Genomic DNA, 23,218 nt, shown 5'->3' on the forward strand with positions numbered 1-23,218 from the left:
AAGGCGAGACCACGACTGAAAAGAGCTGCAGGACGAGGCACTGTTTTCGACGGCATGAAAGGAAAGGGGCGACCTGATGCCCCTGCTCGACGTCCAGTGCCTGTCGACAAGTCCCCGCTCTCTGAGTTCCGTCACACGCCCGCCTATTTGAAGTCTCTCGTTCCCCTAGTTTGTTCCCAATTTGGCCTTGCTCCATCCCCCTTTTTCCTCTGACCTACCCTATGGACTGTTTTGAACGCTCTTCTTCCATCGGAACTTTCTGACAATCACCTCAAAGGACACAGGGCGAAAAGGACCTTACCGACCAGAAACGCGAGGAAAGGGTCGTGCCCTGCAACGCAGAACTTAGAACAGAGCTGGACTCGTAGCTCCACCGCCGGTGCTCAACAGTGCCAACGAAAGACCACAAAGAACAATGAGAACTCGTAAAACTTCGAACATTTGACATCCACAATCACCGTTTTTGCTATGCCTCATTTCTCTCCCAGCCGCCATTGTATTGATCCTGCTCCAATCCAAATCTGAAATATGTAATAACCTGCCAGTTCACGTTATGATATGTACTTGCTGCTCGCTACAGAACCGTTTTTTGTATTACATTCCTATGACTTTCCTGCTGAACAAGTTTATCAAAGTTTATCAAATAGACCCGCCTCCTGAAAACTAGAAATGTTAAAATGTATTGTTTACAACTCTTTCCACCTAGGGTTCTTACCGTTTTCTCTCTCATGCTCACCACAGTAGAACCGAATAGAAAATGAACCAGCAAGATGTCTTGAATATGTTAAAGGGAGGACTGTGGAAAATTAGTGCGTTTTGGTGAACATTATCTGCGCCATCTTGCCTCTTCCCCTGATGCCACACTTTTGTCGTGCGCGCCCGCCATTTTAAAATGCCCCGATCAGAACAAACCCTTTTGCATGCCGCTGGCCCCTGACATAGCCCTTTGCCTTCGCTAAGCCTGCACGCTGACCAACCCCCTGCTTGCACCTGCCTTGAGTCATAAACCCCTCTTCGGCGCTGCTCTGCCCCAGGCCCTCATCCTGTTCCCAGCGCGACACCTCCCTGCTTTCCTTTCATGATCTCCGGCCCTTAGATGCAAACCCCCTTTTTCCCCGTGTGCCCGTTTTGTCCTCCCCGTTCCCAAGCCGACACCCAGCTCTGCCGATACCATTCCTTGCCCCTCCCCGTACAATAGGAAGCTTCCCCCATCAAAGGATCCCCGGGTTGATCAAAGCCCCCACTCCATGAGATCCGATCAAACCCCCCACATTCCGTGAATCGGCGGAATATCCAGCTGCGTGATACTCATCACCTGTTATGACTAGGGTGGGGATTTCAACTGTAAATGTGTGTGGGAACGGGCCCCAAAGGGGGATTCCGGGTATGTCTTTCCGTATATCAAAGCTTTGTCACATGTATGTAAACTGTAATAAAAACCATAAACACTGTATATAAGAGGCCAGGCCTCAGGAATACAGTTAGAGCACCTCAGAACGATACCTTCTGTCCGTTTCGTTGTGTTCTCCTCCGGAGAGAATAAAGAAAACCTTGTTTCCTGCTTTCCAGTCTCCAGCGCCTGCCTCTTCATTTGATTTAATAACTAGAGGGTCACAGAGGCAATACCGCCGGGCAAATATCGATTGTCCCCGACCCGATTGAACTTTTTACAGGGGGTTCAGTAATTGATATCTGTACCCTCCCCGTCTCTGTAGGGCTTACAACTCAAGTGCTTGGACATAGTACTGCAAATATTTTTCTCTGTGAAGAAAACTTGATTAGTGAGTTCCTGATCCTCGTGGAAGGCGCTGAAAAAAGGTAACTGATGTTTTGTGCCGGGGTGGACGCTATATGGCTGCTATTTCTGGCATTGACACAAAGCCAGCCTCACCTGCTGGTGATGGTAGACCTTTAAAGTTCCAGAAGGGGAGACAACCTTTACAACGCAACTTTTACTACGCAGTGCCATTACGACGCAACTTTAACAACGCAAACCATTACAACGCATTTCGCTGGGGGGCACTCTAGGATAGGGAATAGGTGTAATTTACTATCCAACACCTTCCCAACTATCCACGGGGACTGGAGTTGGAATAGTAAATTAAACTATTCACTATCCAGCGCCCCAAAGCACTATGCGTTGTAATGGTATGCGTTGTAAAAGTTGCGTCGTAATGGCATGCGTTGTGAAAGTATGCGTTGTGATGTCATACATCCTTCCAGAAGCAGTCTAGCGCTTGGAAAATTCTACAGGTGAGGAATCCGCAGGTAGACACATCAATCAGAAATTATATATATATATATGTGTGTGTCTGTATAGATGTTTATGTAAGAATATTAAACTATGTTTACAACAACATACATTTCCACTCAAAACCAAGTTAAAAAATGTTGGTTACAAAACATAAGGAAACTATGAAAATTGGACACTTGTGTCTTACTGTGCAAATATTAACGTCCTCAAAAACTGTTCGAGACCTCACTCCTGTCAAAGATGACATGATAAATGTCATCATCTGTGGCAAACACTGTTGACATCACTTCTCAATGTGCGACTACACTCAACACCTGTGCACTCAGATACTGGTGTCCATGACCTTCAGCAGTGAGCAACAGGAGATGGGCTCATGGCCTGGCCAACCCACTGAGCAGCCAACTACAGCTGCACATGGTCTTTTGCCATAAACGATGGAATTGACCATAGGGCTTGGCCTATGGCTAGACCTTGCAGCATACCCGGTGTGTGGCTAACATACCATTGTGCATGGTGAAAGGCCATGTGCAGTGTAGTTTGCTACAGATCCTGCGCTCTGCTCTGAACCTGTCCTGCTGCCAACCTCGGGTATTCGCAGCCTTTGGCTGTAACCAGTTCCTGCAGGCAACCTTCTATTTGGCCAACCACACCTGCACACTGCCTTTGATTTACGCAGCAGTGTTTGTCCACAGGGTGCGGTCAATCCACTGTGCAACCTTACGCTGTGTAACGAGGGTTAGCAGCAACTGGCCCTGTGCCAGACCTTTTCCACTTCAACCAGATGGATATGCCCTGTGGTTACATTGACTTAAAAATCAGCATTCACAAATTTAATACAAATAATGTACAGGATCTGTGAATTCCAAGAGAAAACCGTTTTTTATTTTACTTTTATGAGCAGGATTTGCCCGCATCAATCTCCAAAGCATCCTCCTTTGGGTGAGGAGATGCTACTATGCTCCCCGTATCCATCAAGGCACTTTTTTCAGGCTGCAATTTCAGTGTCTGCCATCCAGTAATGGATGTGGCAATACATATGTTTACTTGCAGTCAGCCAATCGAAGTGTCAGGATTTGCGCATCCTCTGTAGTACAAAGAGAAACATTTTCCCTCATCCAATCAGTTAAGTTTAATTTTCAAAATTAGCACCAGTCAAATTCTCTGAGGATTCTGATCTGAGGCGAGACCTCAAATTAATGAGCCAGATACAGCTCTGAGCCCCAATCACTCTTTTATAACACAAAATATCCAAAAACTAGTAAACAGATTAAACCCGTAACAAAAAACTGCTGTCAATCAGTTTTCGAATTTAAAATGTTTAAACATGTATTTATGGCTATGCTTCAGTTGTTTTTGAGATCCAATATCAGAGCCAATAATTAAAACATTTAAGTTCACAGTGAAACTCCACACTGCCGAAGGACCACTCAGTGCATCCAGTGAACAAATCTTACAGCCAAATGATCAAATATAGTTTCATGGATTGTAAAGTAATTAGAAGACAAATAGCATTGGTTAAAAAGTCGAATAAACTCCAAATAAATCTTCAGTTTAAGGGACAGTATTGTTATGAATCAAAGCTCAAAAAACACTGAAATGCACCAGAAAGGGAACTATAACTCATCCTCTCCTCTCACCCAATTCACTGATCATGACCTGACATATGACAGATAATGCTGGCCATGGCTGAACGCCATGCCAACTCATTCCAGGAGGGTACAGTACAGGGCCTGGCTAAAGGGCGTGCCCTTCATGCAAAAGTGTCTGGGACACTCATGATGAAATTGCTGGGGGGGGGGGCGGGGGTTGATCTCTTTTTATTACCTGTCCAAGCCACTGGGTGCCCATTTACCAAATTTAACATGAACAGAGGGAACATGGCTGGCCATTACGGCCCTCATATGAGTGGCCCGGGAAACTGGCTATTTTTTCCCTACCTCTGAAATTAACATTATCTGCATTAAATGGCCATTTGTAGTGAAGGCATTTGGGGCTTGCTGTTACTCTTTCAGAATCTTTTCGAAATATGCAGTCTTGGCCAGCATTATTCATGTGGGGGGTGGAGGCTAGCACGGGGAGGGGGTACATTTAATAATTAATAAAAAAAACGCACCTGCCTGTCGGCCGGGTCCTGCATTATCTCAGCTCCTGCTCCGGTTCCTGCTCTGCTGCCTCCGGCAGGAACAGGTAGCAGGCAGCCTCTCTCCCCTCCCCTAAGCCAATCACAACGGATTGGTGGGCACGCCGGCAAGCCAGGGACTCATGAGGAGGCTATTTTCGCAGTGTAGGCTGCATTGCAGCCTCCATGGAGAAAGGGCAGAGTGCGCATGACTGGTTTGGGCGGCCCCAGAAGGCCAACCAAACCAGTCATGCTCACTTGGGGGTTGGCACACCATTTCTCCCCTGCCCAGCCCTGTTCACAGTGCAGCCCCATCAACCAAACCCTTCTACTTTCTCGAAGTGCAAGAAGCAGAAACATAAAATGGTAGTTATTACCATTTTATGTTTCTGCTTTTCGCACTGCGAGAAAGCAATGGGGCGACACTCTGCCCTAGTGGAGGAGCCGCCACTGGTGATGGAAAACATCTGCACTCCAAATTCTTATTACGGACTCTGATCTTTGTATATTTGTGCATTTGTAATTTTTGTTTCCGAGGATTGTTAGTAAATATCAGATTTTAGAAAATAATCTAAGATTCTGAATGGTTTGAGATATGTTATTTGCAGATTCCCACCATATATCTGAGGCCCTACTTGAACGCGATTTTTATGCCATTTGATCTTGATAAATAAAAAGTTTTGTAACGTAACCCACATTGCAGAAACAGATTCCAAGGCAGTATGTTGCAAATCTACACAAATACTGGCCAATGGGGACCAAAGCACACTTTGGAGGAGAGGAAAATGTCCTCAAAGGTTGGAGGGGGAAAGGAAGTCAGCCAGTCCATTCTTTCTCTGGCAGAGAGGTAGGAATGCCATTGCACTAGCAAAATAGTCTAACATTGTCACCCACCTCAAATGCATTCCAAATTGATGCAGTCAATGTTTAGTTGGGGAGGGAGGGGTGCGTCCACCTAAACCTCAGTTGCCCTCACATATTTTGTTCTTCATTTTACTTCCAGGGCTTCTAAAGCAGATTGACGCAGGTGGAGACCAGTTTATCTCTGGTGCTAACATGAATGATGACATTTTTTGCCTTCACGACCAAGCAACAATGTCCACCAATGATGGGTCGACTCTTCCCTGGTCCCATATTGATGGGAAGCTTAAGTACTACAGCTGTGGCCCTCTGGGCTGCTGGGGAGTGAACTCTGTTGATGACATCTTCTATCGATTTTCTGTAACACCAAGTTCCTGCAGTGGTTCCAGTTGGCAGCACGTGGAAGGCAAGCCCTCCATGATTGAAGTGGGCAGTGATGGCTCTGTGTACGGTGTGAACAGCGTGGGGGATGCATTTCGCAGGTATGACAAGAAACATCTTCCAAGATCTGTTATTGCAATTGTTTTTCTCCCCCAAAAAGCTCAAACTTTAAGTGTTTACTCTTGAGATTGTGCCTTTAAAAGCTGAAAGTAAAGTCCAGTGCTGTATTGCTCACTGCAGCAGTACTCAGGCCTCACTTCTGCAGTGCAAAAACATGCTCAGTCCCAGTGCAGACACTGCAAGAAAGGTGGCAGGCGCTGGTCAATTAGGTTGGAATTAGAAATTGAGCAATAATTGGCAGTGCTGATTTGAGTACAAACTGCTCTTGAATCTTTTCGTGTAAATGACCAATACAGTAGTGTAGCAGCACAAAAACATCATGGAAACCTCACATCTCCTGAGACTTTCATGGCTACCACACTTCTCCATGAGACTTCCCAGGGTCCTTGCGGGTGCTCTGCAGGGAATAAGCATCATGTCCGTGTGGCACACATCTTACTACACATGTTCACATTCTCATAAATGAATGTAACAAGAGAAGTGTGGTCAATAAATACAATAAGTTAGAGGCTCAGATGTAATGAGAGATATTCTTTGGCCTTTCCTGTTCCGTGCTATCAAAATGCGCCTCTCAAAGTAAAAACTTCTTGCTAAAAACAGTACCTGGTTTTCCACTCTTTCTCTGTGACAGTGTTGCTCTCAGACCTACATATTAAGTATCACTTTGTAAAATAAATTTCTGTGAGCAGACCAGACAGACCGGGACTTGGTCTAATCTAAACATATTAGTTATCAATGATATGCAATACTGATTCCGCCTCACTAGTCTACACTGTAGATTTAGAGGTGATTATTTGATTACATTTATGGCTCTCCTTGTGAAACATAGTATGAAAATCCATTATTTACTAGTCTAGCCCTAGAAAGAGTGCCTCTCCTTTCTTTTAGATGACACGGAAAGCTTCAAAATGGTTTTCACTTTTTCCACCTGTCAGACATGGGGGCCGATTCCGATTCGGTAAAATCCAGTCCGAATCGCCGTACGGAGCATTTTTCCCGTTCAATGCATACGCAGAACAGTACCTGTATGTACGATGTAGTACGATGTGTCCTCAATGCTGTTCTCCGTACGAATCGTACAAAAGCCCGTACGATGCAGGAAACCGTACGGATCGCACTCGGAACACGCAGTGCGCGATGTTCACACGGATCGTAGCATCTTTTTACGACCCAGCAAGTACGATTCATGTGGACACCACTCCGTACGACTCTTTTTTTACGGGAGCTGAAAACGTCCGGAAAAGATGATTTCGCATCGTAATGCGTATGGAACGGACCCCCCGGGTACAGTGCGTACACCCCATGATTGCAGGGTACGGTGCGTACACCCCTGGATTTCCGGGGTACGGTGCGTATGTCCCCATGCGTATGCCCCATGGATGTCGGTGTACGGTGCCTAGGGGTATGGTCTGTACCCCCCAAGGACGTAGGTGTACGGTGCGTACACCCCTTGAATTCAGGGTTTCGGTGCGTATGTTATTTTGTGGCTCTCCATACGAATTGCCTATACGCGTCCCCGGTCCGGATCGTACTTGGCCTGTCGTACGGCATGTTTACGAATCGTATGGTTCACTGTGCGGGTGTATGTCGTACGGATTTTCACTTGTTTTTCGTACGGTTCGCAAGGATTCGGACGGAGCTTTGACCTACAAATCGTACTACGCGATTCGGACGGATTACTACGATTCATACGGAAACGGCTACGAATACGATTCGTCGTACGGATTAGTTTCCCGAATCGGAATCGACCCCTTAGTGTTTTACAGGGCTGTTGTCTGTCACACTTAGGAGTGTTGGCTACTAGGTTTGCCCCAATGCCTGGATGACAATTCTTGCACATCTGAAGAATGGGTTCCACTTTGAAATAAAAGCCAACTACGTCATACAAATAGGCTGCAGCTTAATCATTACGTATTTTCACTGCTCACTTTGGGATACTAGGTTGGCTTCAATACAGAATCTTATATTATTAATTTTTATTAAGTAACATTCTTTATTGTTTGATAATAAAAATAATTACAAATAAAACAGTGATGCCATGTGTAGAAACCAGTTCATTAATGATATGGAATTTAAATATGTCAGTTAAATAGAGCCATTAGAATTTCCATAACCGTTACTCACTATGCAACGAAACACAAATTGCTTCATTAGTTACATACCATACTGGGACATTAATACCACATATGCACACCTTTATCTCAGCGGTAGACCCATGACCACAATAAGCGTACCATGTGGTTATTGAATTGATTGTACCAAAAGACAGTTTAACTAAACTGTACTCAGAATAAGTAAATGACTGCCCATAGGACCATAGTATGTATTATTACTTTACAAAACAAATGTTAAATATTTTTACTACACTCCATGTCAATTTATATAGATTTTAAAATCAGAATTCATCTAGAAGGATGAACTTAGTAGATTGGCCAGTCAAACAAATTGATCTTCTAGATAGACAGAGAATTATGGCTTGACGACATGTTCTCACTCCATGTTCTATAAATAGTGGTTTCAGCAAAGTTTCCGTAAATGGAGTAATTGAGGGCAGGCACACACAGTGTGCAGTACAGATTCTTTAGAGAAACTGCAAAGTCTGCAACTGTTTACTGACCGTTGTTGAATCCATTTAGGGGTGCCGTCTGTGTTGGATATCTGCCAAATCTTAACTTAAGAAATAAGTCCCTTTTATACGGTTGCAGATGAGCCTGTAGATAGGGTTGGAACTCAAGTTTCTCAAATGTATTAATAATGTTCCAGGATTGTTTTATTGCTGCTAAGGTCTCTTTGTCCTGCATTAAAGATAATACATTTGTTGATCTGTTTTAGGCGATGCCTAATCAAGGCTTTACTTACATCCAGTTATTCAAAAGGCTGAAGAGTAAAAGTATGTAAGCGCTCTGTTACATAAATCCTCCAAACATTTATATAATCATATTTTGTAAGTTCTAGCCAACACAAATTGGAAGGGTGCCATGGTCGGATAAAAACAAAGAATATCAACTTTAAAAAAATGCAGATTGTCTCAACACATTTTGCCACTTTTTGGCTGGTCAGGCCAAATTCCATTCAGGTTTCTAAATGACCGATGTTTCTAGGAACCTTAAAAGTAGATTTAAAAGCTTTAATTTCAAATCAAATCAAATCAAATCAAATCAAAAAAGCTTTATTCGGTACATTATACATGACCATAAAAGCATCCTAAAAACATTAATAAAAACATGTTACTTACACTTCCTCACAATTATTCATAGAAATTCAGTCCATTTTTAGTTATTAATCTAAGGAAATCAATGTAGTAAAGGTTCATTAAGATCTTTTAAAATCATTAGTCTTAAAAAACTTCTCAAAAGTGCATATAGTACGTTCAATTCCATATATAATACATTTGGGATAAAGGGCATTATGACTCCAACTTCAATCATCATAATATTCATAAGTTAATGCCTCTGAATAGGAGTAGGTCTTTCTTTTCTTAATAGACATTTGTGTAAAGTTGCAAGCAGCATTCATGGTGTTATCATTCTCCAAGCTACAGATAAAGTTGAAAGCTTGTTTATAATAATACAATTTATTTGCAAAAAAAAGAGGTTTCAAAACAAGTTTGCGACTGTCCCTATAAAAATTACAAAATAATAAAAAATGCAGCGTGGATTGAGGGGATTTTCCATCACAAGGGCAATTTGTAAAATATGGTACCTTTTCCTGGAGCCCGTAGATAGGGTTGGAGATCAAGTTTCTCAAATGTATTAATAATGTTCCAGGCATGTTTTTTTGCTGCTAAGGTCTCTTTGTCCTGCATAAAAGAAAATACATTTGTTGATCTGTTTTAGGCGATGCCTAATCAGGGCTTTACTTACATCCAGTTATTCAAAAGGCTGAAGAGTAAAAGTATGTAAGCTCTCTGTAAAATAAATCCTCCAAACATTTGTATAATCATATTTTGTAAGTTCTAGCCAACACAGATTGCCAGGGTGCCCTGGTCGGATAAAAACAAAGAATATAAACTTTTAAAAAATGCGATTGTCTCAACACATTTTGCCACATTTTGGCTGGTCAGGCCAAATTCCATTCAGGTTTCTGCATGACCGATGTTTCTCGGAACCTTAAAGGTAGATTTAAAAGCTTTAATTTGTAATTCATCCAAGAGTTTGGAGTCCTTGCTGTAGGAGAGTAGGGTCTGCTATCCTATGGTCACCCCAAATTTTTGATTTTTGCTTCACTGGTTTATAACTTAATGTGGCTGTGGGCCTGCTAATCAGACCCACAGACTGCTGTTCTCTCTCTAAATTGTAACCCATGTACTTTAGGTGCATAACGAAATTGGAACTGGTTCACCTTATTGGCCCCTGTAACAGTGTACCCAGGTACCCAGGGCATAGGTGCTTCCAAGGCCTACCAGGGGCTGCAGCATGTATTGTGCCACCCCTGGCCTGGCCTCCATATTTGACACAACTGGCTGATCACTCAGCTGGGGTAAGTCGGTGTAACCACCCCTTACTTAGGTGTAGTATGCCTATACCTAACCTAAAATGGACACATATGTTCCTATCAGCCACTCCTATGGAAGGCCTCATCAATCCTGGAGGCAGAGTGCTTGGAAATATGTGAGATGGTGCTCTGGCATGAGCTGAGCCTGTCTGCAGCTTTCGGAACCATGTCCTTTAGCTGTTCCATGATATTGCCATACCATATACTCTTAAGTGCATTATAATCCTCGCGGTTAAATGCTATCTTAGGTTTGGCTTTATCAAAACATGTCGAGTAAGGTGTCATACGAATTGGAATACTACCCCCTCGCCAGTTCTGGCGACGGGGGTAGCATTCCACCCTTCTAGAGGGACACGACATGTACCTAACCTGAACCCCAGTTAAAGTTAAACAGAGCCTTAGCATCTCAAAATGGATGCTGCCACCACAGACACAAGTCTGACCTCCTGCTGCTGGGAGTCCTTCCAGCGAGGGCAGCTTGGACAAAGGGTTTCCTGCCTGGGGAGGTGCTAGCACCACTCCAGACAGGATTTTGTGTATTGGGTAGGACAGGGCTGAATAGAATCAGACATGCCTGGGGCACACAAGGTGTCCCTGTGCATAGGCCAGTTCAAACCGGTGCTGGGGCTTTCCAGCCCCAGTCCTGGCGCGAAACTGGACAAAGAAAAGGGGGTGTAACCACCCCCCTTCCTGGTTCCACCCAGAGGAGGGACCTAGTAGGTGATCCGGCCCCCCAGATTCGAATAAGAGTGGGAGCTGTGTCCTGAGACTTCAGATCATCCTGAATCAACTTGAAATACAGAAGAAGACTGGACTTCGACATTCTGCTGCTCAGAAGACGGAAGAGAATCTCCCTTGTGGCCAAGGAGTGACCACCCTGTGAACACAGGCACCAACCAGCAACTCGACGTCTGCTTTGCTGCCGCCTCCCGCCGGAGCCCGAGCCCAGAGCCTGACAAGACCCAGACTCCCAGACTTTTCACAGCCCGATCCACAGTCCCTGCAAAGAAGGGACCTGTGGAGGCACCGAGAGACGTGGGACCGGACCTCTTGGAAGACCCCCCAAACGCTGACTGCGCAGCATCAGAGGCACCCTCGATGCTGTGCTTTGGGGTTTGAGAAGCCCCAACCTCGAGCAGCCCTTGCACCGACGATCAGCCCCCCAGCATCTCCACGGTCTGCGTGGAGCCCTTTTGCATCGTGCCACTCGACGCGCCTAACCGTCCACTTGCCACGCGGCTAGTGGCCATCTTGGCGACAAAACCTACAACTTTTACTGCAGGTCTGGTTGCTCCAGACTTGCCCTTGCTCCTGTAAAAAGGAGCCCCTGCTCTGACCTTGCTGGTCCGAGTAACAAGCCTTTTTCGATTCCTGCGTGGCTTGCATTAGCCAAGGCCTGTTTGCTTCAATCAAGTTGCCGACACCGCCAACAGCGAGAAGCCTGCGTGGGACAGCTCGTGACCGACTCCTGGACGTCTTCGACCCCTCGTGTCCACGTGGCTGCAGAGAGAAGCTACACCTCGACGCCTGTTTGCACCCGACATCGCCTGGTTCCACTCTGGTTCCACGGTAGTCACTGGCTAGTGACTTTGAACATTGTCCCCTCTGCTTTCAGGTCTTCACCTCTTCAGATCCACCCTTGGATCCGCCGGAACTCTTCACATCGAGCCGCCTGCAGCATCTTCAGCTCCAAGCACCATCGACCTGCGTGACGAAACCCGACACTACTTCGACCCTATGCACCCGCTTCCTGTGGGTGAGGTAACTCAGCTCCGCCGGTGTTCCCACACTGGTACACACCTCTAGTGTCTGTGTCTGAAGTTTCATCCTTCTAGGTCACTCGGAAGGTTCCTTTCTAACTAACTTTGTAATTTTTACGCACCATAGACTTTGCATTGGTGAGTGCGTGCACTTTAAACACTGCACCGAGTCCCGCGGGCCTTTCCCGACTTCTTCACTGTTAGTCCCGAACAGCTCCAGCGATTCCCCAGGCCCTAGGCCTCTTCACTTTCCCCATAGTGGTTCTTATACCACTATTTTAGTATATGGTTTAGGTGGCCCCTAGGGCTCATCCAAAATTGTGCAACTTTTGTATATTTTAACTGTGTTTTGTTTTAACGCATTTGCTTCTGTGCTCATAAAGAGTATCAGGGATATTTGTAGTAATAAATCCATATATATTTTCAATATATATCTGTGTGGCGTCCTTTCATTTGGTATTCAAGGGATTGTGTATGGTAAAACAGCTTGCTTCACATGCCTTTACAGAGTTTAGCCTAAGACTGCTTAGTCCATGCTACCCCTAGGATAGCTTGTCTATAAGGTTGACTTTACAACCTGCACCATAAGGGTTGCTTGGCATGGTACAAGGTGATCACTAGAACTAGTGAGCATCATATACCAGGCCAACTTCTCACACTTGCCACGAAAGCTTACTGATCCATAAGCCAAAGAAGGAATCGGCTGTGCCTTCATGATCTTTACTAAGTGTTCATAGCTGGGGAATAGAAGCTTATCATGCAGAGTTCTAAAAGCAAATGTAAGTGAACTTGTTTTGCCTTTAAATTATAAAAATAATGTTTAAAAGACACTCTATCATCAAATTTAATTCCTAGATACTTATAATACTTTACCGATTCAACCACTGTTCCACTAACAATCCACTCTCATGTTCGTGATTTAGATTGGCCTATTGACTTGATTTTTGGTTTTCTTTATATTCATTTGTAATTGGTTTAAAATGATATAATTATTAAAAGATGTTATGAGCTGTTGTAAAACTATTGGCGTATGACTTAGTAGTATTGTTAGCATATTGTAAAAATTTTATGTTGCAGCCTGAAAGATTAGGGAAATGAGCATTAATATTTTGTAGATGGAGAGGTAGATCAGCCTTAATGAATACAAAAAGACATGGTGCTAGTACACAGCCTTGATTTAAACCGATTGATGTTTCAAAACGATGTGTCAAATGGCTGCAGTCCCCCAATTTTACCGCGACCCAGGTGTTTGTATATAGGAGAATTATCATATCTAGTAATTTCTGCGGTACTCCCCATGCTGCCAACTTTCACCATATCAAGTTACGAGGGACAGTATCGAAAGCACCACTCAGATCGACAAAGCAAATGTATAACTTATGGTTTTTATATATTGTCCTCTCTGCCATCAGTGTGAAGGATAGCAGATTTGTAATTGTTAACTGTCCACTTCAGAATCCTGATTGATGCACTGGTATAATTATAATATTTGATGATGTTGCCCATTCTTCGAGGTCTTAAGCAGATAATATGCAAAGGCCTTCGTATTCACATTTGCTATAAGATGTGGGTCCCTTGCTCACTTTGCCACTGGATTCAAGCTAGCCTGGCTGATAACGGCTCATTAGCCAGAAACCAGTCCCAAGATGCTTGTTTCCGGTCCAGGGAAGACATGGCTTGGCAGTTCGGGCTGGACTGTTCCCATGAGGCACAGGGTCAGACTGATTTGCATATGGTCATGTCTGAACTGGGGTGGTGGAGTGAGCTAAAGAATGATGATGAATTAAATCCAGATCAGTTGATTGGGCGTGAGTGTTTGATTTGCTCAAATGCTCCGTCCATCATCCCCTTTTGTATCGCTTTGTTCGCCTTAAGTTGGCAGGGTATGCCCAGTTGTGGGTCCCTTGCTCACTTTGCCACTGGATTCAAGCTAGCCTGGCTGATGACGGCTGATTAGCCAGAAACCGGTCCCAGGATGCTTGTTTCCGGTCCAGGGAAGACATGGCTTGGCAGGTCGGGCTGGACTGTTCCCATGAGGCACAGGGTCAGACTGATTTGCATATGGCCATGTCTGAACTGGGGTGGTGGAGTGAGATAAAGAATGATGATGGATTAAACCCAGATCAGTTGACTGGGGGTGAGTGTTTGATTTGCTCAAACGCTCTGTCCTTCATCCTCTTTTGTATCGCTTTGTTCGCCCTAAGTTGGCAGGGTTTGCCCAGACGTGGGTCCCTTTCTCACTTTGCCACTGGATTCAAGCTAGCCTGGCTGATGACTGCTGATTAGCCAGAAACTGTTCCCAGGATGCTTGTTTCTGGTCCAGGGAAGACATGGCTTGGCAGTTCATGCTGGACTGTTCCCATGAGGCATCGGGTCAGACTGATTTGCATATGGCCATGTCTGAACTGGGGTGGTGGAGTGAGCTAAATAATGATGATGGATTAAACCCAGATCAGTTGACTGGCGGTGAGTGTTGGATCTGCTCAAATGCTCCATCCATCATCCCCTTTTGTATTGATAAGACTATAGTTAGCTGGATTATCTGGAGTGTCATTCTTATATATAGGATGTAAAATACTCCATTGCCATGATTCTAGAGCTGCTTTTGTTGCTACTACCTCTCCGAATAACAGAGTCAATACTCTTGCCAACAGTTCAGGGTTTGCTTTAAAAACTGCATTGGCGATGCCGTTAGGGGTGGGTGGTCCTTTTGACCTAATTCCGTCTATCATTTCCTCATTTATTATGCCTATTAGTTAATAGCCTTTCTTTATAAGGCCTTTCACTCCCCATAGGGTGATAGTTTATGTCACATGAGGTGGTTATCATGTTCTACTGGAAAGATTTTTCTGAGCGTTTTTCAGTGCAGGCCCCATACAGACCAAATACCCCAACTTGATTCTGAAATATTTACACTATATGCCCTACTGCAACTGTTCTGCAAATCATTAATGGTTCTCCAAAAGGCTTGAATATTGTTTGTTTTGCAAGCATAATGTAGTCTTGACCATATTTCCTAATGGTAAGGTCTTTTGGCCTTCCAGTTCTCCTGTTTGTATGTCCTCCTCAAAAGTTCAAAGAATGCTTTCTGTCATGACTGCAGTTTGGGTTTGTTTGCTTATATACTGCCCTTACTACTTTGTTGAGAACCTTCTTTTGTAAATAGAGCTTATGTGAGTACCTCCTATTATAAGTGGATTTAATGGGGTTTCCCCTAGCTGAGGCTGGAAATGTGTCTTATTAAGGATGAACATAAATAAGACCACGTATCTGTCATTGATTTTCCATTTTGAAATTCATAGTGGGCCTAGCCTGTTTGACTCTCCACAAATTTCAGTTTTTCCGGTTGATTTGTTGATTGCATATCAGCCTTTTCAAATTAAAAGCAGTCAGCATTTGTTTAAAATTATTGGACTTTGGTTGATAATGTGCTGCTAGCACCAGTTTAATGATTTGAGGATTATGATTGCTTTACAATCTCGGAATGACATCATATCCATCAATTCCAGACACCAAGTCCTTTGAAATGATAGTGTAATCAAGTATAGAATGGTGCTTTATTTTTTTTAAATTGGCACACTTTTTGAAATATGCAGTCAGTGTTCTTGCAATATCACTAGCCATATTTTTGCAATTGTGCACAGCACAACTGTATTATGTCACTATTTGAATTATCTGAAGAATTTCTAATGACCTTGTGCATATTAAGGTCTCCTGAGATAATTAGAATGGCTGTTGGATATTGTTGTGTTAGAGTTTTAATTATTTCCCAAAGAAAGTAATCTGGGTTGTTTTGATCAATGTCTTTGTACTCTGGTGTATATTGAATAGAATAATTGACATCTGTAAATGAATTTTGATACATAAAAGCCATGGCAATTGAAGATCGATTTCTTGAGGCTTGGCATCTAGTTCTAGTGATAAAAAAATTTAAAACCCAACTTTTTCTCGACCACACGAAGAAAAACGTGTTGAAAGAATGAAGAATTCTTGAAAGTAAATAATGGCAGTAAGGTCATTTTTCCAAGTTATCTGGAACTTTAAAATTGCATAGTTCTGTAAAAGGTCTGTTGCATCTCGATCTTCCAGTAATCGTGTAAGGCCATGTACATTCCAGGAACAGAATCTTCAGATTTAGGTATATTTCCACAGAGGAGCCCAAGGCGCTTGTGTAAAATTCTAGAATTACTTGTCTTAAAATATTCTGCCTGGTTTGTCAGACTACCTTACCTTGTACCTTAGGTATGGCTTGTGGATTGACATCCTTCTTTGGTTCTCTTAAGAGATAGTGTAGTATTAAATGGGAAAACATCAATGTTACATTGGACCAATAATTCACTATTTTTCCCCATCCTCCCCTTAGAGGAAACGGAGGGGCTGCAGTATAATAGAGGCAGGCTTGACTGCTAAGGTTGTGTACCATGTACGAGAAATTGAAATAGAATTGGATCTGCTGTCCATTCCGATGACCACACCTGCAATGTTTCTATTTACTATTATTATTTTTGTGACATTGTTGGGACCTCCTGCATCCACTTTTTATTTTTAATTAAGTGGGGGCTCTCCTTTTTATTTGTAATGAAGGGGTCTCTCATTCTCTCCACTGCTATTTGTTTTCCATCTGGTTTATATCTGCATGGTGCTGTGGATGAACTGGTGATAAAAAGTCAGCAAGACTTGGAGGACCAAGAGTGGCATTCTAGTTTGGTATTATTTTCCCAATTCTCCTTGGCTTTGTCGCCACTATTTCTGGTTTGCTTCCCAAATACCAGCTAAGAGAAAATCTGTGGATGCTTGATGAAAGCTGGAGGTAGAGAACAGTATTTTGCATAAACGTTGATTTGCCAAAATACCATGGTTAGTGGAACGGATGTCATACACCCTTGTCTTGTGGTGACATCATAGGGTTGACTCTTTCTCCAATCTTTTACCGCTCAACCGCATCCTATTTGAGGGGTCAGGGGAAAAAGAAAGTGCGATAACTGTAGAAATGAAATGGATCCCGGTTTACTTTTGTTCCTACTGGTGCATTTGTGCCCCACTCTGGAGACCAGGGTTAACAAGTGCAGTGCCAGGTCTACCAAAAGGCAAATAGCACCTGCTTCCCTTAGATATTCTGAGTTTACCTCCATGATTGTTCCAATTTTCCCAAATTTCTCTCTGCAAATGTGGAAGTCAAAAGTAAAGTACATGGAATCAGAATTGACTCATTTATTCTCATTTTTGTCTAGTAAAAAAACCAGGAGACGTTTTGGCTCTACGTTGACGCATTAAATAACAAAAATGTTGTAAGCAACAAAATGTTTTAAATTTGTACACAACTTATATGTAGACCCAGGCTCCATGGTTTGCCATGGTGTAGCTGATATGTTGAAGGGATCAGGCCTGGACAATGAAGAGGTGGCAACTGGGTCTACAATATTCAATCAAGACTCCTTATCTAAAGTCATTAATGCGATGAGAACCAATGGGCCCCAGGTCCTAACAGGCTGCCAAGCGCACTATTTAAGTCTGATGCAGAGTTCTGGCTGTCCGCCCCACTCACCTGTATGTGGACTATTTCCAAAGTGCAAAGGTCCCATAATCCTGGAAGGGATCTATCCTTCATCCAAATCATAAAAAGGGGTGACATGTCAACACAGTAAGCTACAGGCTAATTGCGTTGCTGTATGTAAAAGCTAAAACATACGCAAATATTTTACTCCATGAACTTAAGACATGGGTGGCTGAAACTAACAACATACCCTTCTACCAAACTGGTTTTAGACCACATTCTTCCTCCACTGACAATATAGTCACAGTGTCATATCTGACACACAGCGCTTTCATTCTTTCACAGCCGACACTGTTTGAGTGCTTTGTGGATTATTCCGCTGCTTTAATCTGTCAGGCTTGGGTATACATGACAGCCTACTTAGTGCTGTTATTGCATTGTACTCTGGCACGTGGGTCTGTGTCCAGTCTATAACTCAGGGACTAAGCCAATTTCTACCACACGGGGCCTAAAGCAAGGGTGCATCCTGGATCCAATGCTGTTTAAACTTTACACACCACAGACAGAGGTCTTTCACTAACAAGGGCAAACTCAATCCAACAAAGATCAACTCCATTAGGCTTCTAATGATTCAATATGCAGATGATATGCTTACACTAGCTCACAAAACAATTGGTCTGCAGCGTGCTCTCAATGAGCTTTATTCTTAGAACACAGCGAACAAACTGGTGGCGAACCCAGATAAAACAAAGGTGAAGATTCTCAACAGGTATAAAAATAAGAGGAACCCAGGATGCAGGCCTGGCAACCAATGGATTACAGCAAACATCTAACTACAATTACTTTGGTGTCTGGTTTATGGATACAGACTCTCCACTATAAACAGATTAACAGGAAGTCCCAGGCATTACCTATGCCTTATGCAAATGATATCACCAGTTTCGCTCCCTAACAGCAGAGGCCATACTGAAAGTTACTCAGGCGAAACTGCTACCTAACCTCTGATATGGTCAACATACCTACCCAGGGGGATTTATTTTTAGCACTGAACAAGGCACAGTGCCATGCTTGTAGGAGGCTGCTTCATTTTCCAAAATATCCTTGATGCGCGCTACTTCGCTTAGAGTTTGGCATGCATGGCTAAGATATTGAAAGCAAGGCTGCCTGCCTTAAGTATTACTACGCAACACAACGAGTAAACCAAACTCCTTAAAAAAGGTTCTCCAAGTGCTTTATACTGCCTCTTCTACTCCATGGTCCTCATACCTTAGAAAGGCAGCTTCTGATCTAGATGGCAATTTGGAAACACTGATACCCCTAAACGCTCTTTACTCTAGCATACATGCTATTTCGAGGAAACAGACTGCATTCACTCAAAGAGAGACAATTTGGCAACTGCCCTCTCTAGTATCTATACTGCTCCCATTTTAAAATCATAGGAGGACACGAACCTGCATCCATATTTAAAGTCGGCATTAACCAAGGAAACCAGGCACTGCATCCTCAGAGCACGACTCATGGTTCTCTGAATTAATGAATTTCATCCAGACTAGACCGGTACACCGGGGAGCATGCCCTGTAGATTCTGGGAGTACAAAAAATTATCCATGTTAAACTTATTATGCTGCTGTCTGGAGTTTTTATCTGATGTTCAGGTCAAATGGGGTCTCCACCTTTAAGGAGACGCTGGAATGTTGCATGACCACTTCTGTGCCTATGCATCTTGCTCGCTTCAGCAAATTTGTCAAAATAGGTCTTTATTGACACCTGGAAGCGAAGGATCTGACTGTGTTTGCCTCTGCCACTGTCGAAGCACTAATGTCAGAAAGTCTTATTATTTGCTCTGCAATGTTCATGATTTTATATCTTGGTTTAACCTCAGATTGATTTTAAATTTTCCATGATTTTCTGTGATTAATTGTATTGATTCTTATTAATTAACACTAATACACTTCCTTCAATACAACTAATAATGAATAACATGATAAAAATCACAACCACACCGATTTAAACATTAAAACCCATATTAGGTTAACATTTTTTACAATTATCACTTATAATGACAAAATCTGTATATTTCTCAGGTCTTCTCAAATCCGTAGCGTCTTCTATTCTTGTCCTTTCATTGTGGAACTGTCTCAAGAAAACCTCTTGATTACCACCTTTGCATTTTACCACTCTGTTTCTAAAGATCTTTACTATCCTCAAAGGTTTGCGGAACTTAGAAGACCTACTAGAGCTTTGACTCCCACTAAATGTCCAACATCTGCATTGGATTTTCCAACAGCTTTCTTATGATCCTCATATTCATTACTCACTTTCAACTTTTCTACTTCTCTCACTCTTCACCCTCACTCCCATTTTCCACATTCTTACTAATATTAGTTGATGCAGAACAAAGCATGGAGTTAGTGTTTCTGGATCCATGGTACTATGAGGTGTGACCTTCAATCCATTTCATACCTTCCACTTTCCAACTTTTCCCACTATACTAAATGGTTTGTTTAAATGTTTTGTGCAACCTCTTCACCCTGCCTTAGACTTCTGGATGGCATTAAGAGCATGCCAAGTTTCCATCTTATTGGCATCATACAAAATTCCCCCAACATTCCACATTATGCATTCCTCCAGAGAATGTGGAATGTTAATACTCTGGAAATACCACACCATGCTGTAGATGCTCTTATATAGCTGGGCAGTGATATGTGTTGCCATGCATTTAGAGTCTGGGTCAGGCATTCACATGCAGCCAGCACGTCCCAAGCCTAGTCCCTGAATCTGTTACCTTACCCTAAAGCAGAGTGTTAGACATTTCAGCCTTGGGGTGGTCTTCCCTCAAACATTTTGCCTATTCCTCTCCTATTTGTTTTTGTGTCCCTGGGACCCTGTGCACTTTACTACTGCTATCCTGTGCTAAAGTGCCCTTCCCTAAAACATGATAAAATGGGCTTACACCTATTGGCAAATTAGTCCCCAGTAAAGTGATATACCATATACAGAGTGCTGGTAAACTAAATGCTAGCAGTGGGCCTGTAGCATTCATTGTTCTACCTACTTAAGTAGCCCATTAAACATGTCTCAGGCCTGCCATTGCAGCATGTGTGCAGTTTTTAACTTCCATTTCGACTTGGCAAACATAACCAATTGCCAAGCATAAGCCTCCCTTTTTATTATATTTAAGTCACCCCTAAGGTAGGCTCTAGAGAGCCACAAGGCCCGGGTGGATTGTAATTAAAAAGTGGACATGTACTTTTACATTTTACATGTCCTGGTAGGAGAAAACTCACAAATTCATTTTTCACTACTTTGAAGCCTACCTATCCTATAGGATAATGTTGGGTTACCTTATAACACTTAAAAAGTGATAACTTGGGGAGGAGGAGCTACGCGTCGAGCAAGATGGCCGCTTAGGACCTCGGCTCTGCGTTACCTGCCTTCCAGCTCCAATATCTTGCACAGCATCCTGGCATCGGAGCCCACCCTCTGATAGGGGAAGTGCGTCGGGGCTCCCGACACCGACTCTGGCCCCGCTGTGACACCGGGGGCCAGAGAAACATTGATGGGAAATTACGGCCTGGGGTGCGGCCGGGACCAGGAGCTTGAGTGGGCTGGTGGCCGTGACTCAGTGAATCAACAGCGAGCCCGGAAACCGGAAGTCGCCAGTCTGGCCTGCTGGAAACAAGCCGAGGTGCTGTGAACTTATTTCGGGGGCGGAGCTGTGTGGCGGACTTGCGAGGCACCTGCTTTGAGGCCCCCACCTTCTCTATCGCAGCCCCTGGACGAGCATTGATCATCCTGCGGCGGAGCCCCAAGGACTGGAGGTGAGGCGGCGGGTCGGACGGGCGGGGTGCTGGGGGCTTGCGGAGGACTCTTGGTTTACCCCACCACCTGGTGGCGTGGGCACCGTGAGAGGCTGGGGCTGACCCCCAGAACCGTGGTGCTGGGGGAGATCCTGCTCAAACAGATATTCTGTCTCGGGCTGCCGTGGTTCAATTGCCTCCGTTGTGGTGTGGGGGCTACTGGACGATCTGCCTACTGAACGACTGTGGAGGGGGCCCAGGAAGTAGGGCCACACCCTTTGTCTGAAGTAAATCCTGCCGTGGACTGGTGTGCACCTGTCCATACCTGTGGCTGGGGTGCACACTGTGAATCATCTGTGTTGCGGCATTGGGGGGAAGAGGCGGTGCTGGGGGTCCCCCGGGCATGCACCCCCTGGTCTGCTGTGTTGTCTGGCTGCCACCGCCATTGGCCCCCGCTTGCATTGTACACCCCATGGGGGGTCTGATTGGGTCTCCGGTCTGTTGGCCCTTCGGTGTGGGCAGTGTTTACCTCTGGGGCCACGGTGAGTCCGGCCTGTCGTGAGGGCCGTGTAGCCGGGGGTGGGCCTGACTCACACCCGTGGACTTGCCCCTCTGGGACTGTAAGATGTTTTGTCTCCTGGGCTGTTTGGTCACAGAGGCCAGACCTGTCAGTGACGTCATACGGCGTAGCGGTGGAGACAGTGACAAGTGTGGTGGGCCCGGCCTGGGTCGTTGGATTCCCTTACAAGAGCTGGGTAGCGAGCTTTCGCTTTGAGGATTTCCCAAATGGCGGCCAAACCAGACACTGACAGGCATCTCCCTAGATCCTCTAGAGGTCCGAAACATGTGCAATCCAATTGGCTGGACCGCTACACCATATCTAAAGGCTCGCCTATAGACTCAAAGTGATCCCAGTCGAGGGGGATGACCCTTTAGGAACACCGACAGAGCTGACGCTGCTGGATGTGATGGCAGCTATCAAAGGTGTCCAATCTTCACGGGGATAGAAGATGGAATCACTGGATAATAAGCTTGATACGGTCACGATCGAGGCAAACCTCATTTGAGCGGACCTCACGAAGGCAAGCGAAAAAGTAAAATCGTTAGATATAAAGACTGCTAGTTTGATAGATGATGTCGCTCTTCTCCAGCAGGAGGTGCGTGACCTCAAGGCCTCCCGGGCTCTGACCAACAAGAAGTTGGATGATTTTGAAGGGAGGGTGCGGCGCAATAATATTCGGATCCTTGGGGTCCCGGAGAAAGCGGAGAACCCGGCCCCGGACCTGTTAGTCGAGGACATCATACTTAACTACCTCAAGCCAAAGGTTTTGAGTAATGTCTTCAATTGAGTGGGCGCATAGGGTCCTTGAAGGTCGGCCTAGGCCTGGGGCGCCGCCTCGCCCGATGATTGCAAGGGTCATGAACTTCAGGGACAGAGATGTTATATTGCAGGCGGCACGCTCGGGAGACCCCCTCCGCTACGAGAACGCCACCCTCTCCTTCTTCCCTGACTTCACACAGCTGGTGCAGAAGCAACGTCAAGGCTTTCATGCAGTCAAGAAGAAACTTAGAGACAGGGGCTTGAGATATGCAATAATGTTCCCGGTGCATCTGAGGGGGAAGCTGATGGAAGAGTCTGGTTCTTCAATAATCCGGAAGTGCTATCGGACTGGAATGACACCCATCCATTGACTGCACCGGAGGGAGGCGACCATGTGGGAGAAGAAGAGCAGCAGAGGGAGAACTGATGGAGGCAGAAGTAACAGTGGGACTCTTGTGTACTGCCGGGTAGAAGGGTTAGACCCACAGGCGTTTTTTATCCTGTCTTAGAATTGGGACAAAGTCAGGCCTGTGGATTATTCCGGGTGTGGGTGCTGGAGTTGGCTGTGGACCTGGAGGGGGCGGGTTATCGACTCGCCTCCTCGTAACTACTTT

General features: G+C 44.6%; 1 protein-coding gene across 1 annotated transcript in view; it reads left to right on the forward strand.

The window, feature by feature from the left end:
- The window catches only part of LOC144752642 (fish-egg lectin-like), a 118,826-nt gene that overhangs the window by 60,474 nt on the left and 35,134 nt on the right, over positions 1-23,218 (forward strand). The window contains exon 3 of the mRNA XM_078640522.1: positions 5,377-5,716. Within this exon, the coding sequence (XP_078496648.1) occupies positions 5,377-5,716 (340 nt within the window). The remainder of the gene's footprint in view (positions 1-5,376; positions 5,717-23,218) is intronic.

The sequence above is a fragment of the Lissotriton helveticus genome, chromosome 5_1, assembly GCF_964261635.1.
Source record: "Lissotriton helveticus chromosome 5_1, aLisHel1.1, whole genome shotgun sequence".
In the NCBI taxonomy this organism is placed as follows: Eukaryota; Metazoa; Chordata; class Amphibia; order Caudata; family Salamandridae; genus Lissotriton; species Lissotriton helveticus.